This window comes from Balaenoptera musculus, chromosome 12 (genome assembly GCF_009873245.2).
Source record: "Balaenoptera musculus isolate JJ_BM4_2016_0621 chromosome 12, mBalMus1.pri.v3, whole genome shotgun sequence".
Classification (NCBI taxonomy): domain Eukaryota; kingdom Metazoa; phylum Chordata; class Mammalia; order Artiodactyla; family Balaenopteridae; genus Balaenoptera; species Balaenoptera musculus.
In genome coordinates this window covers 84,892,781-84,916,343 of record NC_045796.1, presented here as the reverse complement: position 1 = coordinate 84,916,343, position 23,563 = coordinate 84,892,781, and the positions used below count along the sequence as shown (strand labels likewise).

General features: G+C 39.2%; 1 protein-coding gene across 1 annotated transcript in view; it reads left to right on the top strand.

Moving 5' to 3' along the window:
* Positions 1-23,563, top strand: part of COL19A1 (collagen type XIX alpha 1 chain) — a 363,922-nt gene that overhangs the window by 25,466 nt on the left and 314,893 nt on the right. Inside the window, exon 4 of the mRNA XM_036871237.1 lies at positions 22,843-22,966. Within this exon, the coding sequence (XP_036727132.1) occupies positions 22,843-22,966 (124 nt within the window). The remainder of the gene's footprint in view (positions 1-22,842; positions 22,967-23,563) is intronic.

Below are 23,563 nucleotides of genomic sequence, written 5' to 3'. Positions count from 1 at the left end.
TTTTGATTAACCTGCTTCAGACTTGCATAGGGCTTGGTTTTTCCTTCTGCTTTTTTCATGATGAATGTGATATAGCCCAGTCTCATAAGGCCTTGACTTTTAAGGCATTGTGCAAAGTGACACAGACTTCATACTGAACACAAGTGTTTGATATCTACCAGGACCGGTCATAGGCATCATCATGGATTTTCCATGACTGGAACACAGTTTTATGAGCACCTCCTATATGCCAGGGACTGGTCTAGATGCTTGATTTAGAGCAACAGGTCTGGCAGAGCCCCTGTTGTCACGGAAATCACATTCTAGTGGTTGGGAACAGGCAATACATGTGTAAACTAATACATTTTTTTAAAAAGTTGGGCTTTATAATATAAACCTATGAAGGAAATAAAACAGAGCAAGTGTTGTATTACTATAGACCTTTCAGAGAAGGGACATTAGAGCTGAGACCTGAACAGTGAGGAGAAGCGTCCATGTGACGACTCCTGGGAACAACCTTCCCAGGAAGGAATCAGGAAGTACAAAGGCCCAAGACCTCAATAGAATGAGGTGTTCAAGGAACAAAATTCAGGTCACTGCCACTGGAGCGTGGGTGCCACACAGACTGGAATAGGACACGATGTGGCAGACGAAGGCAGGGGTCAGAGCACTAGGCCTTGTGAGCCGTGATCAGTGATGTGCGTTTCATTCTAGGAGCCGCGGGGCCCTGTAGGAAGGTGATACGTAAGGGAGGCACCTGGTCTGATTTTCACTTAAAAAGCTCATTCTAACCGCTGTGTGCAGGCTATACTTCAAGGGAGGGAAAAGAGGGAGCGCAACCAGGGCGTGTAACAAGAGTCCGGGGCGAGACGTGGCAGCTTGGGATGGGGAGTGAAGGTGGAGCTGGAGAGAAGTAGACAGTCGGGATCCATTCGGTGGTAGAAACAGTAAGACTTGCCGATGAGTTGGATGGGATTGGAGTTCATAAAGGAAAGGCAAGAATCAGGTATGACTTTTAGGTATTTGGCTGGAGCACCTGGGTGAATGGTCATGTCTTTTACTGAGATGTGGAGTCCTTGTAAAGGGATGTGTTTGGTAGGAAGCAAAAAGTTCAATTTCAGTTATTTATTGAGACATGCCTTTAACATCCAAGTAGAGATGACAAGTAGGAATTTAGGTGTGTGAGTCCACAGTACAGGTAAGGGGAATAGTCAAGGTTTATATTGGTTGCCTCTCCCCTTTGCCCCTCCTTCTTTTTGGAACCTTCCTCCCAAACTTTAAGTGCCTTCACGGGACACGTTTGCTGCCCAGGGCTCACAACCGTGGCATCTCATCTTGGTCTGGCTGACTTAGGGGTGCTTCCTGCTCTGGACTTATTCCCCCTTCCCTGTGTCTTCCCCATTTAAACTTCCATGCTTTACAACAATCCCCATAGATTCCCTGTTCTTTGCTTTCCAAGGAGAGAATTAATTATTAGACAATTTGTTAGTAATGCGTGACTGGTTTCTAGGGACTATTTTAATGGTAACAGAGCTTGTGTTTATAAAATGCATTTTCCAGAGAGGAAGAAAGCTCTCTCATAGTAGAGTAGTAAGTGTTTTGGCTTGTTAGTGAAAGTACTTCATAGTTAGGGAGAATGTGAGTATCTCTGAGTCCATATCGCATATACAAAAGACAGTAGATGCAGAGTTCCATTGAATATTTAATAACAAGTATACACACACAGAGTGATTAAATACTTCATCGTAGGCCAAGATCTTTCCTGTAATATAGATGCCTTATAGACATCATCATTTTATTTGTATTTTCTATTGCTTTTATTTATTTATTTGTTTTTTGGCTGTACCACGTGGCATGTGGGATCTTAGTTCCTTGACCAGGGATTGAACCCATGCCCCCTGCAGTGGAAGTGTGGATTCTTAACCACTGGACCACCAGGGAAATCCTTGTATTTTCTAATGATTTTAAATAAATTCTGACCAGGAAAGTATTTTTCGTTAGTCAAGTGGGAAAAAAGATCTAGAGAATGTAGTTATTATGCTATTTAGACAAATACAATCCATTCTTAGAGTCCTATACAGTAAATCCCTTATGGTTAATAAGACGTTAATTTTTATCTGACTCCACAAATATAGTTACTAGTACTTTGTAATTAAATATTCTGTTTGAAGCATGTGGAGAAAGTATTGGAAAAAGTGTATTTTCATTTGAAGTTTCTCATCTTAATAGTTCAGTGACTTATTATGAAGGCTATAGGCTGGGACTTGTAGATTTTGTGACTTATTTTTAACCTCCCATAGTAGCAAAAATAATGTTTTTAGTGTTAATTCTCCCTCATCTCTGTCCTTGAAGAATATAAGGTTAATTTATAGGTTGTTTTAAAAGTTAGGATTATTTTTTCCTAAACTGAAAATAGTAGTGCTTTCAAAAAAAAAAAAAAAAAAAGATCACTCTTACAATTTATGCTGATTGCATAAAAACCTTTTAATTTTAATACCAAGAGGGAAGCACTGTAATGTAAAGATCTTTATGAAATTTTGTATTGAGGTCAAAGTCTCAGATCTGGGCATTCTTCCATAGCTGGTCATTATAAGGAGCCCCACTTTTGATTCTCCACCACTTCCTCTATAGTTTTATAGCATTTCCTTCTACTTTACGATTGAACTGAGGGCTGCTATACATAGAGAATATCAGAGAGCAGTTGAAAACTAAATTTTAGATTTTTCTTAACATTGAAATAAATTACAGGTTCAAAAGAGTCTAAAATATGTGAATTACAAGGCTTCAGAGACACTCCAGATTATATCTAGAACTCTCAGGGGGCTAGTGTAAGGAGGACTACAGAGGCAGTAAGTTTCTTGGCCTCCTGTGGGTAATTTGGAATGACTTTATTTTGGCTCTCTATGACTTTTACTTAGTCATATCTTGTAAAAATTGATTTTAGATTGAACATTTTGTTACTTTGGCATACCTCTGCTCTCACCTGTCCATGAATATTTAGGTGACTTTTATTAATGTGAAGAAAAGTAGACAATGGGAAATAAAGGATTAACTATACTTATATTTCACTAAACTTTGAGCTCTTCAAATGTAGGTTAATATTAATTTCTGTGGATGAACTTCTCATTTACAGCCTTGAACTAGGTACAATGTGTATAAAATGGAGGGACGGTAGAAAATATCCCATTGAGAATTTCTAGCCCAATATACGTATGAATGACTTTGGCAAGTAAGTCTCAACAGTATTTTTCTTAATGGGAGTATCACTGAATAAGCAATGGATAGAATTTCTTATAGGAAATTACACTCCATTCAAAAATACTCAAGCATGGATATCTTAGACACCGCAAGCTGTCATTATATCTCTCTGGTAACAGACCAGTAATCCAATATGGCGTCTTTTATAATAGAAACTTTGGCAAGCTGCAGAGAAATTATTCTGTGTCACGTTAAGTGTTTGTGCTTGTGTGATATAAACAAAAAACATAGTCTGTAAGAGTAGATATATTTTGTAATGTATTATTTTTAAAATACAAAACTTTTTCTTCAGAAATTACAGTCTAGGCAAGCAAAATCATTTTTGGCCTCGAAAGCAGAATATCAATTTCTGAAAGGGAAATATAGTAATTATAAGGATTTTCTTCCATTATAAACTTAGACTAAGAAAAAATAATTTTTCTTTAAACATAACTAAATTTATTTCAATGTATTATTTTAAGACTATGTTTATTATAAACATTATTAATATTAATAACATTATTTTGTTTTATTATTTTTGTCACAGAAGAAACGTTTCATGGAATATAAAATATTTTCAATTTTTGAGTTACATTTTTAATTTTTAAAAATAATTATATTTAGTTTTATTTATGAAGTATTAAAGACTTATATCAAAATGTTTCATTTGCTGGATCGCTCACTCCACTCATTTAACAAATAGTTATAGACTGCCCTGTTGGCACTGTACTTAGGCTTTGTGGGTGATACAAAGATAGATTAAATGTTGTCTTTGCCTTCAAAGAGCTCGCAATCTCATGATGCAATGTGACAGGTACCTATATGACTATAATCCTAAGTAGAAAGTGAGGAAAAAGGTGTTTTCATTATTTTTTGCTTCGTAACAAACCACTGCAAAACTTAGTGGCTTAAAACAACAATTTATTATTTCTCATGATTTTCTGAGTTAGAAAAAGGCACAGGATTTATCCACATGGTTCTGCTTCATGAGATGTTCACTCAGGTCACTGAGCTGCATTAAGCTTGCAGTCAGGCTGAACTGGAAGATCCAAGAAGATATTACTGATGATGTCAGAAGGAATGGCAAAGTAAGAAGCCCAGAAAATGTACCCATCCATAAAAACAGTAAGAACACAGGAGAAACAGTCAAAATCAATATTTCAGAACTCTGGAAATTAACCAAGGGCTTGCAACAATTAATGGGTGTTTATTCAAGAAAAAGACTGACTCTTGGTAAGAATAGCTAGCTTTGTGGCATTTTAAACTTGTCCTATTCACATCCCACTCTCTCCCACAATGGTTGACTTGAAAACCAACAGCTTTATAATCACAAGTGCAAACTAGCAGCCTAGCAGCCATTGAAGGGAGGAGAATGGGTTTAGAGGTCAACAAAAACCCTATTTCTAGAAAGTTGTCATTATTTTACCTGACTGGTAGTTCCTTGGAAACTGCAACTCACAGGGCTTGTCTTTATTTGACCTGACTCAGCTCACTCAATAAGTACAGCCTTCTTCCCCTGGCATTTGTTGAAAATAATCAATAGTAATTGTTTAACATTGCAGCTACCCAAGACAGCAATTACAATTGGGACAAATGAGAAGATGACCAAAAACATTTAAAAGGAAAAGTTGGGGGAGGAGATGCCCATAGAAAGCATTAGAAACCTCCAGCGTATTTGTGCTATCTACACCTATGTGTAGGCACAGGGATTTGTGGAAACCCAGGAAACCTCCAAAAAGGCCCTACGCTCATTGCCCTGGCCAACTTTGAAACTCTGCACAAGCAAAAAGAGAAGGCTAAGGAGAGTTGTAAACTGCCTGAGCATTGAAGCCATTCTAGAACGTGCCCATAGTGTCTCAGCAGAGGCTTGGATGCTTATAGGTCAAAGGCACTTAACTGTTCAATCATTAGCTGACCACTAAACTAACTGAGCAGAGACTCCAGTGGTCACACATGACAAAGAAAGCACACTTTACAAAATTAGTTCAGGAAAGTGACTAAGGAAACAAACAACGGCAGCAACAATTATGATAAAAATAACAAACAGCAACAACAGCAAACCACTGATGGGTGGAGAATAATCTGATTCCCAGAGTTGCCACATTATATTATCTAAAATTTCTACTTTTCAATCAAAAAATTACAAGATATGCAAAGAAACAAAGTATGGCCCACACACACAGAAAAGAGCAGTTAATAGAAACTGTTACTGAGGAAATCTAGTTATTGGACTCACTAGGTAAAGACTTTAAATCAGCTATTTAAATTATGTTCAAATAAAAGGAAGCTGTCTAATGAACTAAAGGAAATTATAAAAATGGAGTCTCACCTACAGGAGCAAAGGATATACAATGGAGAAGGATAATCCCTTCAATAATTAGTGTTGAGAAAACTGGACAGCCATGTGCCAAAGAATGAAATGACCACTACCTCACTACATACACAAAAATCAACTCAAAGTGGATTAAAGACTTGAATATGAGACCTGAAACCATAAAATTTCTGGAAGAAAACACAGGCAGTATGTTCTTTGCCATCAGTCTTAGCAATAACTTTCTGGTTGTGCTTCTTCAGGGAAGGGGAACAAAAATAAAAATAAACAAATGGCAATCTGTGTATCTTCTTTGGAGAAATGTCTGTTTAGGCCTTCTGCCCATTTTTGGATTGGGTTGTTTGTTTTTTTGATATTGAGCTGCATGAGCTGCTTGTATATTTTGGAGATTAATCCTTTGTCAGTTGCTTTGTTTGCAAATATTTTCTCCCATTCTGAGGGTTGTCTTTTCATCTTGTTTATGGTTTCCTTTGCTGTGCAAAAGCTTTTAAGTTTCATTAGGTCCCATTTGTTTATTTTTGTCTTTCTTTCCATTTCTCTAGGAGGTGGGTCAAAAAGGATCTTGCTGTGATTTATGTCATAGAGTGTTCTGCCTATGTTTTCCTCTAAGAGTTTGATAGTGCCTGGCCTTACATTTAGGTCTTTAATCCATTTTGAGTTTATTTTTGTGTATGGTGTTAGGGAGTGTTCTAATTTCATTCTTTTACATGTAGCTGTCCAGTTTGATTGCCAACAAACACATGAAAGGATACTCAACATCACTAATCACTAGAGAAATGCAATCAAAACTACAACGAGGTATCACCTCACACTGATCAGAATGGCCATCATCAAAAAATCTACAAACAATAAATGCTGGAGAGGGTGTGGAGAAAAGGGACCCCTCTTGCACTGTTGGTGGGAATGTAAATTGATACGGCCACTATGGAGAACAGTATGGAGGTTCCTTAAAAAACTAAAAATAGAACTACTATATGACCCAGCAATCCCACTACTGGTCATATACCCTGAGAAAACCATAATTCAAAAAGAGTCATGTACCACAATGTTCAGTGCAGCACTATTTACAATAGCCAGGACATGGAAGCAACCTAAGTGTCCATCGACAGATGAATGGATAAAGAAATGTGCTTCATATATACAATGGAATATTACTCAGCCATAAAAAAGAAACAAAATTGAGTTATTTGTAGTGAGGTGGATGGACCTAGAGACTGTCATACAGAGTGAAGTAAGTCAGAAAGAGAAAAACAAATACCGTATGCTAACACATATATATGGAATCTAAAAAAAAAAAAGGGCTCTGAAGAACCTAGGGTAGGGGCAGGACAGGAATAAAGATGCAGACATAGAGAATGGACTTGAGGACACAGGAAGGGGGAAGGGTAAGCTGAGACGAAGTGAGAGAGTGGCATTGACATATATACACTACCAAATGTAGAACAGATAGCTAGTGGGAAGCAGCCACATAGCACAGGGAGATCAGCTCAGTGCTTTGTGACCCCCTAGACGGGTGGGATAGGGAGGGTGGGAGGGAGGGAGACGCAAGAGGGAGGGGATATGGGGATATATGTATATGTATAGCTGATTCACTTTGTTATACAGCAGTAACTAACACAGCAATGTAAAGGACTTATACTCCAATAAAGATGATAAAAAAAATAAGCAAATGGGATTGCATCAAATGAAAAGTCTTATGCACAGCAAAGGAAACGACCAACAAAACAAAAAGACAACCTACCAAATTGGAGAAGACATTTGCAAATCATATATCCAATAAAGGGTTAATATTCAAAATATATAAAGAACTCATACAATTCAACAACAACTAAAAACAAATAGCCTGGTTAAAAAAATGGGCACAGAAGATGAATAGACAGTTTTCCAAAGAAGACATTCAGTTGGCCAACAGGCACATTAAAAGATGTTCAACATCACTAATTATTTAAAAAATGCAAATCAAAACCACAATGAAGTATCAGTTATGCCTGTTAGAATGGCTATTATCACAAAGGTACGAAATAAGAAGTGTTGGTGAGGATGTGGAGAAAAGAGAATCTTCATACACTGTTGGTAGGAATATAACTTGGTGCAGCCACTGTGGAAAACAGTATGAAGATTCCTTAAAAAAGTTAAGAGTTGAACTATCATATGGCCTAGCTATTCCACTTTTCAGTTTTATCCAAAGAAAAGACAAAACACTAATTCAAGAAGATATATGTACCCCTATGTTTATCTCACAACATTATTTACAATAGCCAAGATAGGGAAACAACCTAAGTACCCATCAATGGATAAAGAAGATGTGGTTCATATTTATATAAATACAATGGAATACTACTCAGCCATAAAAAGATGAAATCTTGCCATCTTGCAACAACATGTATGGATCTAGATGGTATTATGCTAAGTGAAATAAGTCAGACAGAGAAAGACAAATACTGTATGATTTCACTCATATGTGGAGTATAAAAAACAAACAAAATAAATGAACAAACCAAACCAAGCAAAAACAAACATGTAAATACAAGGAACAGAGTAGTGGTTATTAGAGGAGAAAGGGCAGGGGGGAGGGCAAAATGAGTAAAGGGGATCAACTGTATGGTGACGGATGGAAAGTAAATTTTTGGTTGTGAGCATGCTGTAGTGTATACAGAGGTAGAAATATAATGGTGTATAAATGAGGCTTATATAATTTTATAAACCAATGTTAGCTCAATAAAATACCAATAAATAGATAAGAATTATTAGGAAGAATACCAATAAATAGATAGGAATTATTAGGAAGAAGCAAAACAAAATTTTGGAGTTGAAAACTGCAGTAACAGAAATAAGAAATTTATAAGAGGGCTCGAGAGCAGATATGAGGTGGCAGAAGAAAGAAAGAACTTGAAGATAAGTCAAATGAGATGGTCTGGAAGGAAAAAGAGAAAAAAAAATGAAGAAAAATGAACAGAGCCTCAGAGACCTGTGTGACAGCATCATGCATACCAACATACGCATAATAGAAATCTCAGAAGGAGAGGAGAAAACAAAAAGGACAGAAAGACTATCTGAAGAAATAATGGCTGAAAACTTCCCAAATTTGATGAAAACCATTAATCTACACATTCAAGAAAGTCAAGGATTCCAACTAGGATAAACTCAAAGAGATCAACACCTGGTCACTGCCAAAAGACAAAGGGAGAATCTTAATAGCATCAAGAGAGAAATGGTTCATCATGAGATCAACAAGATGTTCTCAATAAAAGAACCTGATTTCTCATCAGAAATCATGGAGGCCAGAAGGCAGTGGGATGACAGTCAAAGTTCTAAAGGAAAAAGGATGCCAGTAAAGAATTTTATATCCAGCAAAACTATCCTTCATAAATGAATATGAAATTAAGATATTTTTAGATAAAAACTGAGAGAATTCATCACTTCATCACTTGGAAATATTCCCTACAAGAAATATTAAAGGAATTACTTCAGGCTGAATGAAGGGAAACTATACAGAAACTCAAATTCACACAAAGAAATAAAGAGCACTGGTAAAGTTAATTACATAGATAGATATAAAAAACAGAATAAATGTATTTTGTTTGTAACTTTTTCATTCTTTTATCAGATTTAAAATAGAGTTGCATAAAAACAAACAAATACAGCAGTAATTATAAATCTAAGTTGATGGGCATATAAAGTCTAAAGACACAGTTTGTAGACAATAATAACACAAAGGAAGGAAGAGGAAACCACTTTTTAGGAGCAGTATTTTTGTATACTATTGAAATTAAATTGGTATCAATCTGAACTAGATTGTTGTAAATTTAAGATGTTAATTGTAATTCTCAGGGTAACCACTGGGGAAATACCTCAAAAAACACAGTAAACAAAACAAGGGAATAAAAATGGCACACTGGAAAATACATATTATACACAAAAGAAGGCAGTAATAGAGGAACAAAGAAACTAAAAAAAAAAAAAGATGAAATACGGAGAAAACAAATAGGAAAATAACAAACACAAATCCTACTTTAGCAGTAATTGTATTAAATATAAATATTAAACACTTAAATAAAAAGGCAAAGGTTTGTAGAATGGATTAAAACAGAAAACAGAATTTAACTATATGCTGTCAAAAAAGAAAATACATGTTAGATTCAAAGTGAAAGTAAAAAGGATTCACTAAAAGTAAAGGGGAAATGATATATCATGAAAACAGAAATTGAAAGACCCTTGAGTGGCTACACTAATTATCTTAGCTTGGGCTGCCATAACAAGATACCATGGACTGGGTAATTTAAACAATAGAAATTTATTTCTCACAGTTCTGAAGGCCAGAAGTTCAAGATCAGGGTACCAGCATGGTACTGGTAAGGACTCACTTTCTGGCTTGCTGTAGCTGTCTTCTCTCTGTGTCTTCACACGACAGAGAGAGAGAGAGAGGGTGAGTGGGAGCTCTCTAGTTTCTTCTTATAAGGGCACTAATCCCATCATGAGGACCACACCCTCATGACCTCATGTGAACCTAATTACTTCCCCAAGGCCCCATCTCCAAATACCATCACATTGGGGGTTAGGGCTTCAACATTTGAATTTACGGGAGACATAATACAGTCCATAGCACTAATATCAGACAAAATGGAATTAAGGAGAAGCTATTAGAAGAGACAAGGAAGGGCATTTTGATAATGATGTGTCACCTCACACATGCCAGAATGGCCAACCTCAAAAAGAACACAAATAACAAGTGTTGGCAAGGATGTGGAGAAAAGGGAACCCTTGTACACTGTTGGTGGGAATGTAAATTGGTGCAGCCCCTGTGGAAAACAGTGTGGAGGCTTCTCAAAAAACTAAAAATAAAACTACCATATGATCCAGCAATTCCACTTCTGGGTATATATCCAAAAAACCAAAAAACATTAATTCAAAAAGATACATGCACCCCAGTGTTCATAGCAGCATTATTTACAATTGCCAAGGTATGGACACAACCTAGGTGTCCATCAACAGATAAATGGATAAAGAAGATGTGGCGTATATATACAATGGAATACTAAAAAAAAAAAAATATCATGGATTGACTTGGAGGGTATTTTGCTAAGTGAAATAAGTCAGACAGAGAAAGACAAATACTGTATGATATCACTTGTATGTGGAATCTAAGAAATACAAAAAACTAGTGATAAAATAGAAAAGAAGCAGGCTCACAGATATAGAGGACAAACTAGTGGTTACCAGTGGGAAGAGGGAAGGGAGAAGGGGCAACTTTGGGGTAGGGGATTAAGAGGTACAAACTATTATATGTAACATGAGCTAGTCCACATAATGGGTGAAAGGTGACACAACAGAGCACACTCACAGCTCCAGCAGAGGAATACTCAGTGGCTCCTCTCCCAGTGGGAGTGCTCTAATCCCAACACTGCAGATCAGAAAAGCAGCTCAGAAATGGATCTGGGGGCTTCTACTCCAACAACTAAGGAGCAGACCCTGTACCTGATGGGGTAGTGACAACCACAGAGCAAAGAGGAGGTCCTGCTCAATATCCAGTGTAGGCTCTGGTCTCCACAACATCAGTCTCACCTATCAAGGGGATAACGGCCAGCATATACTGAGGAAAGAGTTGTCAGGCATCCATACTAAAAACAGCCCTAGCACCCAAAAAATATTAAACCCACACAGGCTACACAGGGATGTTCCCACATATAAATAACTCTCCAAGACCACAGTAGATAATTGTTTCTCCTAAACTCACAAAGTAAGAGAAATATAAGTTAAATGAAGCAGCAGAGGAACCACTCCCAATTAAAAGATCGAGAGAATTCCCCTGAAAGAACAAACAATGAAACAGACCTCTTCAGTCTAATAGACACTGAGTTCTAAAAGGAGGTAATGAAAATGCTGAAGGAATTAAAAAATTATCAATAGAAATGCAGATTACTGTAAAAAGGAAGTAGAAACTATAAGGAGGAGCCAAGAAAGATTAGAGAATTCATTTGAAGAGATGAAAGCTTAACTAAAGGCTATGAATAGTGGAATGAATAATGCAGAAGAACAAATAAGTGATCTAGAAGATAGAATAATAGAAGTCACCCAATTAAAACAGCAGACAGAAAGCCAAATGAAAAAAAAATGAAAGCAATATGAGACCTATGGGATAATATAAAGTGTGCCAATCTATACATAATAGGGATACCAGAAGGAGAAGAGAAAAGGGGATTGAAAATGTATTTGAAGAAATTATGGCTGAAAGCTTCCCAAACCTAAAAAAGGAAACAGATATTCAGATACAGAAAACACAGAGGATCCCAAACAAGATAAATCGAAACAGACTTTCACCAAGACATATTATAATAAAAATGGCAAAAGTTAAAGAGAGGATTCTAAAGGTAGCAAGAGAAAAACAAAGAGTTAATTACAGGGGAACCCCTCGTAAGGCTATCAGCTGATTTCTCTACAAAAATGATGCAGGCCAGAAGGGAGTGGCAAGATATATTCAAAGTCCTGAAAGGGAAAAATCTGCAACCTAGGATACTCTACCCAGCAAGATTATCATTTAGAATAGAAGGAGAGATAAAGAATTTCTCAGACAAGCAAAAACTAAAAGATACAGCAATACTAAACCTACCCTAAAGGAAATATTGAAAGGTCTTCTCTAAATAGAAAAGAAGTAAGAATCTATAGGAAAGAGAAAATCACAGTTGGAAACCAAATCACTTAAATAAACCAGTACACAGATTTAAAAAAAAACGAAAAACAAAAAATTTATGGAAAAGTGATAACTACAGTGAACAGCAAAAAGGTGAACATGTAGATGCAAAAGAGGACATCAAAATCATAAAATGTGGGGGAGGAGAGTAAAAACATGTAGTTTTTTTTCTAGAATGTGTTTGAGCCTATACGACTACCACTCTAAAGCAAGTAGATATAGGAAGGGGTTGACATATGTGAAAAACAGGGCAACTGCAAATCAAAAACATACAATAGAGTCACAAAAAACAAAAAGAAGAGAACATAAGCATAATACGAAAGAAAATCATCAAATCACAAAAGGAAAAACAAAAAGAAAAAGAAAAGGACAAAGAAGAAACATAAAATAATTGGCAAAACAAGGTTTAAAATGGAAATAAATGCATATTTATCAATAATTACCTTAAATGTCAATGGACTAAATGCTCCAATCAAAAGACACAGAGTGGCAGATTGGATAAAAAAACAAGAGCCTACAACATGCTGCCTACAAGAGACCCACTTTAGGGCAAAGGGCACATATACGTTAAAAGCGAGGGGATGGAAAAAGATATTTCACGCAAATGGAAATGACGAGAAACGGGGGTTGCAATACTCATAGCAGGCAAAACAGACTTTAAAACAAAGGCTATAAAGAAAGATAAAGGAGAACACTATATAATGCTAAAAGGATCAATACAAGGAGAGGATATTACACTTGTCAACGTATACACACCCAATATAGGAGCACCCAGATACATAAAACAAATACTAAGACATGAAGGGAGAAACTGACAGGAACACAATAACAGTAGAAGACTTTAACACCACTCTCACATCAATGGACAGATCTTCAAGACAGAAAATCCATAAGGCAACAAAGATCCTAAATGATACAGTAGAATAGTTAGACTTAATTGATATCTTCAGGACATTACATCCAAAAAAAGCAGAATACACATTCTTTTCAAGTACACATGAAACATTCTCTAGGATTGACCATATACTAGGGCACAAAACAAGCCTGAACAAATTTAAGAGTATAGAAATTATTTCAAGCATCTTTTCTGACCACAGTGGCATGACAAGAAATCAACCACAGAAAAAGAAACAAGAAAAAAACAATTACATGGAGACTAAGCAACATGCTATTAAAAAACCAATGGGTCAGTGATGAAATCAAAGAAGAAATTAAAATATACCTTGAGGCAAATGACAATGAAAACACAACCATACAAATTCTATGGCATGTAGCAAAAGCAGTTCTTAGAGGGAATTTCATAGTGATATAGGCCTTCTTTAAGAAACAAGAAAAATCTCAAATAAACAACCTAAACTGCCACTTAAAAAAATCAGAAAAAGAAAAACAAACAAAACCTAAAGTCGGCAGAAGGAAGGAGATAATAAAGATCAGAGAAGAAATAAATAAAGTAGAGATTTAAACATTAGGAAAAGTCAATAAAACCAAGAGCTGGTTCTTTGAAAGCATAAGTAAAATTGACAGATCTCTGGCCAGGCTCACCAAGAAAAAAGAGACAAGGCCCAAATAAACAAAATAAGAAATGAAAGAGAAGAACTCACAACTGATACCGTGGAAATACAAAAAAACCATAAGGGAATACTATGAACAATTCTATGCCAACAAATTTGACAACCTAGAAGAAATGGAAAACTTTCTAGAAACATACAGCCCACCAAAACTGAATCAAGAAGAAACAGATAACTTGAACAGACAGATCCCTAGAAATGAAATAGTATCTGTAATAAAAAAAACTCCCTACAAACAAAAGTCCAGCACCCGATGGCTTCACTGGGGAATTCTACCAAACATACAAAGGAGAACTTATACTGATCCTTCTCAAACTCTTCCAAAAGACTGAAGAGGAAGGAACACTCCCAAAGACATTCTATGAAGCCACCATCACCCTGATACCAAAACCAGACAAAAACACTACCAAAAAAGAAAATTACAGGCCAATATCTTTGATGATTATAGGCTGAAAAATTCTCAACAAAATTTTAGCAAACTGAATCAAACAACACATAAAAAAGTTCATACACCATGACCAAGTTGGATTCACCCAAGGGTCACAAGGATGGCTCAACATATGCAAATCAATCAATGGGATACACCACATCAACAAATGAGAAGATGAAAACCACAAGATCATCTCAATAGATGCAGAAAAAGCATTTGATAAAATTCAACATCCATTCATGATAAAAATCGCTATGAAAGTGTGTATAGAGGTAACATATCTCAGCATAATAAAAGCTATTTACAATAAACCCACAGCCAATATAATAATCAATGGTGAAAAGCTGAAAGCCTTCCTGATAAAATCTGGAACAAGACAAGGATGCCCACTCTCACTACTTCTCTTCAGCATTGTATTGGAAGTCCTAGCCACAGCAATCAGACAAGAAAAAGAAATAAAACGTATTCAAATTGGTAGGGAGGAGGTAAAATTGTCACTATATGCAGATGATATAATAATATATATAGAAAACCCTAAAGACTCCACACAAAAACTATTAGAACTGATAAATGAATTCAGCAAGGTAGCAAGATACAAGATTAACATACAGAATTTGGTTGCATTTCTTTACACTAACAATGAAATATAAGAAAGGGAAAGTAAAAAAGCATTACCTTTTAAAATCGCACCCCCCCAAAATAAAATACTTATAAATAAACCTCACCAAGGAGGTGAAAGACTTATATGTTGAGAACTACAAAACATTAATAAAGGAAATTACAGATGACTCAAAGAAATGGAAAGATATCCCACGCTCTTGGATTGGAAGAATTAATATTGTTAAAATGGCCATAATATCCAAAACAATCTACAGATTTAGTGTGATCCCTATTAAATTACCCATGACATGTTTCACAGAAATAGAAAAATTATCCTAAAATTTATATGGAACCGTAAAAGACCCAGAATTACCAAAGCAATCCTGAAGAAAAAGAACAAAGCAGGAGGCATAACCTTCCCAGACTTCAGACAATACTACAAGGCTACAGTAATCAAAACAGCATGGTACAGGCACAAAAACAGACATATGGATCAATGGGACCGAATAGAGAGTCCAGAAATAAACCCACACACCTACTGTCAACTAATCTTTGACAAAGGAGGCACAAATATACAATTGAGAAAAGAAAGTCTCTTCAGCAAGTGGTGTTGGGAAAGCTGGACAGCCACATGTAAATCAATGAAGTTAGGACACACCCTCACACTATACACAAAAATAAACTCAAAATGGCTTAAAGGCCTAAATATAAGATAAGACACCATAAAACTCCTAGAAAAGAACATAGGCAAAACATTCTCTGACATAAATCATACCAATGTTTTCTTAGGTCAGTCTCCCAAGGCAATGGAAATAAAAGCAAAAATAAACAGATGGGACCTAATCAAACTTATAAGCTTTTGCACAGCAAAGGAAACCATAAACAAAATGCAAAGACAACTTACAGACTGGGAGAAATTATCTGCAAATGATGCAACTGTCAAGGGCTTAATTTCTAAAATATACAAACAGCTCATACAACTCAATAACAAAAAAGCAAACAACCCAATCAAAAAATGGGCAGAAGACCTAAACAGAGATTTATCCAAAGAAGATATACAGATGGCCAATAGGCACGTGAAAAGATGCTCAACATCGCTAATTATTAGAGAATTGCAAATCAAAACTACAATGAGGTACCACCCCACACCAGGCAGAATGGCCATCATTAAAAGTCTACAAGTAACAAATGCTGGAGAGGGGGTGGAGAAAAGGGAACCCTCTTACACTATTGGTGGGAATGTAAATTGATGCAGCCACTGTGGAAAACAGTATGGAGGTTCCTCAAAAAACTAAAAATAGAGTTGCAATATAATCCAACAATCCCACCCAGACAAAACTATAATTCAAAAGGATACATGCACCCCTATGTTCATAGCAGTACTATTTACAATAGCCAAGACATAGAAACAACCTAAATGTTCATCAACAGATGAATGGAAAGAAGATGTGGTATATATATGTACAATGGATATTACTGAGCCATCAAACAGAATGAAATAATGCCATTTGCAGAAACATGGATGGACCTAGAGATTATCATACTAGTTGAAATCAGAAAGAGAAAGACAAATACCATATGATATCACTTATATGTGGAATCTAAAATATGACACAAATCAATATATCTATGAAATATAAATAGACTCACAGATATAGAGAACAGATTTGTGGTTGCCAAGGGGAATAGGTGGTAGGGGAGGGAAGGATCGGGAGTTTGGGATTAGCAGATGCAAACTATTATATATAGGATGGATAAACAACAAGGTCCTATTGTATAGCACAGGGAACTACATTCAATATCCTGTGACAAACCATAATGGAAAAGATTATGAAAAAGAATATATATATATATATATATACACACACACACACACACATATATGTATAACTGAATAACTTTGCTGTACTGAAGAAATTAGCACATTGTAAATGAAGTATACTTCAAAAAAATTTAAAAAATAAAGATGGCAATGGAAAAAAATGTTACAAGGCTAAGCACAACATGGGGAATATAACCAATACTTTATAATAACTATAAAAGAAGTATAACTTTTAAAAATTGTGAATCACTATATTGTAGACCTGTAACATATAATATTGTACATCAACTATACTTGAATTAAAAAAATTTAAAAAGAGTGTCAATACATCAAGACAATAGAGCAATCACAAATATGTACCCCAAAACAAAGCCCCCAAATTCATGAAGCAAAAACTCACAGAATTGAAGGGAGAAGTAGACAATTCAACAGTAATAGTTGGAGACTTCAATAACCCATTTTCAAAATAGATAGAACATTAGACAGAAGACCAGTAAGGGAATAGAATACTTGCACAAATCCACAAGCTATTTAGACCTAACAGACTGTAGAACATTCCACCTAACAACAGCAGAATACACATTCTTCTCAACTGCATGTGGAACATTCTCCAGGGTAGGCCATATGTTATGTCATAAAGCAAGTCTCAATAAATTTAAAAGGACTGAAACTTTCCTGCTGTTATAGGACTTTAAAAGCAGTCCCATTCCTAATACTAGGTTTTCCGTTCATAATCTAGAGTTCTAATTTTCCTCTCCTAACTGATTTTAAGAACTGATTAGGGCAGGAATCTTCCTTTTTCCATCTTTGTAAGCCTCTGTGGGGATTCAGTAAACATTTGTGTAGATCCAGCTTTGCTAACTAGCAGTCACTGATTTGTTTGGTTTTGCACAATGTTGGTCTGGACAGTGTTTATGAAAAATCTGAAACAGTTGCCAAAATTAAAACTCTAAACTTCTCAGATAAAAATCTGGGTATTTGGCTTGTCTTGAAAAATGGGATGAACTGGCAACCCTGGACCCGCTTCCCCATATGGTAAGAGATGGCTGGAGCTAATTAGCAGCTGCCCCTGTAGATGGGCTGGACTCTGCATTTCCCTTAGTCTACGTGTGTGTCCTCTACGTGAGAATGGGTAACAGTGCTGTTATTAACTCACTTGCTCTATTTGTTTTTACTATAGAATTCTTAAGAGGAAAGTGAAAATTTCTTACATGCACATTTCTATCCAAGACAGAAAAACTAAAGCTAGACTTAGAGGGGGCCGTATGTTATTTTTCTTTTGGTTTACAGATTTTTTACATCTGAATTCAGGTCATTAATTGATTCCTTTAATAATATTTATTGAGTGCCTACCTTGTGCAGGCACTGCTCTAGATGCTGGTGAACAGGATAGACAAAGAACCTTAGGAAGCTTACATTCCAGTTTCCTGGCTGGGCCCTAGAGCCATGTGGTTGTGACTCTTGGTTTACATCAATGAAGACAGGATGTCTTCAGTGTTAAAAACTTCAGAAGGACCAAGGGGAGTGAGGATTTAGAAGAGGCCAGGGGATTAGGTGATTGGGAATACTTTTATTTTATTTTACTTTACATTTTATATTATTTCATTTCATTTTACTTTATTTTATTTTGACTGCTTTTATCAGTTTTACCCACAGGACCTTAATAACAGATGAGCACAGAGACACCTGTCACTGTGCTGATGAGAAGCCAATAACAAAAACAGACATTTCCAAAGTCACCCTTCTGGGTTCTTAAACATGGTGCCAGGTCTCTCCTGTCCTCCTCACTCTGGGTGAGGTTTTTAAGTCTGGCGGCCATGCTGACCAGAGCTGACCCTACAGAGTGCCCCCTTTATTCTTCCCACTGACTGGGGGTCTCTTCACCAACCTTACTGACTGCTTACCAGCGATGTCCCTGGAGTGTCTGTTGGAACAGGAGGTGGGCAGGGAGCTGACCCAAGGGTTCCAGCCGCCCACTGACACCCAATAGTCACTACGTGGCTAAGGTGACCAGCACTGTTAAGGAGGCGTGAACAAGCCTACCAGGGCGGCAGTGACACACCGGAACTTCACGGAACCACCGGCAAATCACAGGGTACGCGGGACTGAATACCCCAACGGCTTTCCATATTGGAAAGAATTCTGCATCGGAAGTCACAGGACCTGGCCCGCAGCCCAACTCACTCGCCATTAGCCATCTGGGTGATGGTGTCCCTGGGTGAGGAGTGAAGGGCCGGACCCAGAGGCCTCTGGATTCCAGCAGCGCTGGTTCTGGGGAGATACTCCCCCTGGGATGGCATGGAGGTGGGAGGGGCCATACGGGAGCACGGGTGGGGGAGGAGGAGCTCGGAGACAGTGGCCCGGGACACAGTCCTCTGGGGCTGTACTCTGGGGACAGTGGCCCGGGACACAGCCCTCTGGGGCTGGACTCCGGAGACGAGTGGCCCAGGACACAGCCCTCTGGGGCTGGGCTCCGGGGACAGTGGTCCGGGACACAGTCTTCTGGGGCTGGACTCCAGAGATGAGTGGCCCGGGACACAGCCCTCTGGGGCTGGACTCCGGGGATGAGTGGCCCGGGACACAGCCCTCTGGGGCTGGACTCCAGGGACGAGTGGCCCCGGACACAGTCCTCTGGGGCTGGACACTGGGGACAGTGGCCCAGGACACAGCCCTCTGGGGCTGGACTCTGGGGACGAGTGGCCCAGGACACAGCCCTCTGGGGCTGGACTCTGGGGACAGTGGCCCGGGACACAGTCCTCTGGGGCTGGACCCTGTGTCCCACTTTCGGATGTTCCGGCCTGGCCCGAAGGTGTGGCGGGAGGAGACGGGCCTGGGTTTGGCCCCAGGAGATCCTGCAGGGCGACCGTGGGCACCGTCCCTTGGACAGGATGCCAGCCCCGCTGAGGCCTGTCCCCCGCGAGCGCGGTCTCCGTCCCCGTCAGCCCGGGCAGCCCCCGCACGTCCACGCCTGTCTGCGGCCCGGGCTCAGCGCCCCCTCCTCGTTCGGCGCAGAGCGTCCGAAAGGGCCTCCCCAGGACTCACCAGCTCAGCCTTCGGACCGGCCTCCAGCTGCCCCGTCTCCTCCGGCCTCTTCTGTGACCGGGTGACGTCCTCCTGCAGAATTCAGTTCACTGTAGCCACCGTGCCGCCTGGTGGGTCACTCGAGCCCTCCGTCCAGGCGATGATGACCACGGCCTGGCCCATAGCGGTTTCCACTCGCCTCCTTCTTCAAGTACCCAAGGGGCCCTTCCCGTCACCAAGTTTCGGCCTAAAGTCTAGGTCGGAACCCACATGACAATTTTCCTCCAAGTGGTCCAAAGGGGTTCCGAACTCGGGGACTTGTCTCCACGCAGGCGCGCTCTGAGAGCCCCTAGTGTCGTGGGTTTTCTCCCTCGGGATGAGATTCAGGCGCGTGAAGGGCGGAAACCGAAAGAGCGGGAGGCCGTCTTTTTAGGGCGAGGGTGAAGAGCGACCGTCGGTACTTCAACATTCCAGATGCTCCAGAAATGATCGACCTTGCAGTGCTTGGCGGAGGGGGAGGGGGGAATTCCTTAAGTTTAAAAAGGGGTTATCTTTTCATTATTTTCCAACATCCTAATTAAAAGCGAAAGTCAAAAAAACTGACAAGCTTCCACAGCAGGGATATTGCCTGAATTCCGAAGGACACATTTTCTGATCCGCTCGCCATCCCCAGTACAAATCCCGCAGTTACTCATTATGGGTGGAAATCCCATTTGGAGATAAGCCCATCCGGTTCTTGTATTAACTTCTTGACTGGGTAAGCTAGGCTGTTTTTGCCATCGTGGCTGTGGCGGCTGCCCGGGCTCCTCCAACATTGCCCTGTGGCGTCTCCAGCTCCCCTCGGGCGGCCGCTGCGGTTCCCCCTCAGGCCCGCAGCGGCGCGCTCCTTTCTGGCGGGAACCGCGTCTCCCCCCCACCACCCCCAGGCCTTCTCGCCGATTGGGTGAGACCGCTCACGTGACGGCCCGCCTCGGGAACAGGGGCGCACCGTGAGCATCCTCGCGAGAGCCCACGGGACTGCTTTTAGAATGCAGGACGGCTCAGGGCGGAGGGCTGTGACAGTGTGACATTCTGAGTCTTCATTTAAGAAACTTGGTGGATACCTGGAAGGGTAATATAATGCTGTAGCGAGGATGGAGGGAGTTTTGTCTGTTTTACAGCAGGGGAGAGGGTGAAGATATGCATACATTTGTAAACCGAGATAAGAAGGGCGTCGGTGAGGGAGAGATGGGAGATGGAGTTTTATCCTCTAAAGTGCAGAAATGACTGTAGAGTGGGAGATGAAGCCACAGAGACAGACAAAATACATTCTTAGAAGACGGGAAGCAGTGGGGTCACAGGCAGCAGAGAGGAGGAAGTTAGAACCTCGGAACCGCAGGGCGGGGTGCTGCTGGCACGTGGGCTGGGGTACCTCCCCGGGCACGGGAGAGACTCATCCCGGGGAGGCACCAGCCAGCCTCTGTGGAGGCTGGAGAGGGGTGTGTGTGTGTGTGTGTATGTGTGTGTGTGTGTGTGTGTGTGTGTGTGTGTGTGTGTGTGATGAAAATGAGGCCCCGGGGGGTTGCCTCCTCTTTCTTCAGCCAGCCAGACAAGAGCTGAGAGCCAGAAAGCCTCCGGACTGGGGGTAAGCAGGTTAGTGAAGAAGGTAAAACTAGAGTTTATATGTATTTAGAGGCAGACCTCCTTTTATTGTGTTTCACTTTATTGCACTTCATAGATACTGGATTTTTTACAAATTGAAGGTTTGTGGCAACCCTGGGTTGTCAGATGATGGTTAGCATATTTCTTTTTAGCAGTAAAGCATTTTAAAAATTAAGGTATGTATGTTTTTCGATATAATGCTGTTGCACATGGAATAGAGTACAGCATAGTGTAAACACAACTTTTACACACACTGGAAAACCAGAAAATTCGTGTGACTGACTTTATTGTGATATTCACTTTATTCCAGTGAGCTGGCCCCAAACCTGCAATATCCCTGAGGTATGCTTATGTACATATACCTAAATTCATACACTATATACTTAAGTGTGTGTGCGTGCGCACGCGCGTGAGTTTAACCAACTAAGAACTTTAGGCCAGCATAGCTTTTTTTTTTTTCATATTTGTTCCTGATTTCCCTGCCACTTGTGACTTTTTCTCTAACACAAAGTGTAAAACCAAAGTTTCAGAATTCTCCATGAGTTTGGTTGTCAGTTTCAGTGGACCTTGGTGTGATATTCCCAGTGAGTAGTTACCATCTCAATGTGTGATGTTTTATTTATAGAAACAACTTCTGGCTTTGTTAATCCTTAAGAGAATTCTTACCTACTACTCCTCATGATTTCTTGAAAGAAAAGCAAGATTCCTGCCTTGCAGAGTTTTTACATACAATGCAGATAACTTTAAAAGTCAACTTGGAGGAATGTATCTCTCCGTGTTTTCCAATGAAAGCCTGAATATGATTTATGTTCATGGTGAATTTTTTTCCCCAAGTTTCTTCATGGATCCAGTGAGACCAGTATTTTGAAACAAGGTTGAGGCAGAAGCATATTTGGACTGTCTTTAGGCTTCTCTCTGCTACCTAGAAATAATTTACTTATTTTCTGTAAGAATAAAAAATAAGCTAAAATGTCTTTATTATATTTAGTTTCAGTCCTAAATTGATACCTACTAGGAAATCAGAATTAGGAGTTCATTTTGCAAGGGTTTAATATGACAAAAGTTCTTTGGAAGTATACATTTAATTGCCAGCAGTGTTCTTTGAAATGCTCTGTACTTCTCTCTACCGATAAAGCCTAGGGGTACTATTTATTTCCTCTATAAATGTCTACTGTTTGCCAGACTGCAGTGAATTCTGAGATTCTGTTGGAACATCTTGTTCAGTAAATGAATATTGCCCCATAGTACTATAGTGTAGTCACTCTCTTTTACACACCTCAAGCTTTAACAACAGCTTCCCGGGAAATTTTTTAAAAGGGAAAGAACAAGGATACAAATTCCATAGGTAAAAGTAGGCGTGGATGCGTCCATGTATGCATTTGGTAGAATGCTATAAACATGCATAATGAATTCTAAACTCATTGAGAAAATGTGACTAATGTTGTGTTGCAGAGATCTTCATACCGAGATTTTCTGTCCTTGCCTTCAGTTTTCGCACAATGGTTCTTTGTTTTTCTCCCACAGTAAGGTGTTTCCCAAAGGCCTTCCTGAGGAGTTCGCCATAGCAGCCGTGTTTCGGGTACGAAGAAGCACCAAAAAGGAACGGTGGTTTCTGTGGCAGGTTTTAAACCAGCAGAATATGCCACAGGTAAGGAACCAGAGAGATGTACTGATCTGTGTCCTCTGGTGGGATTAGGCCAGGTGAATCTTGGAACTGTGGGCATAAATTTGGGAGCAGACCTCATGCACGGATATTCTGTCTTTTAGAGGAATCATCCACAGGGAAATGCAAGTATTCTCAGAGTTAGAAGGATCTTGCTGAGATTTGTAATGGGAGAGCCTGGTGGGTGAGGAAAGATTAGTTTGTTTTCTGTTTTTGTTTTGTTTTTCTGTTTGTTTTTTTCTACTAGGTTCCTATTTTTGTCTGAAGACACTCTAACTACCCTTCCTTTACAACTGCTTCATTGACCTCGAGACCACCTCACTAACGACTTCTTCATTTCCTATTATTTCTGATATTATACATTATTTTAAAGCTGTTCATTGTTTCCTCTGAAAATCCCTAGTGAATTAAGAGATGCAATATAAATATTGATTCCATCAATAAAAATAATTGAACACATGCTAGATGCTAGTTAGTGACAAAGATAATAGACTGGCAAAGCGTGATTCCTTTTCTCAGGGAGCACGTAGGTCTGGGGATGCCACGTATGGGAACAGCCTATTGGAGCATGACCACAGGGTG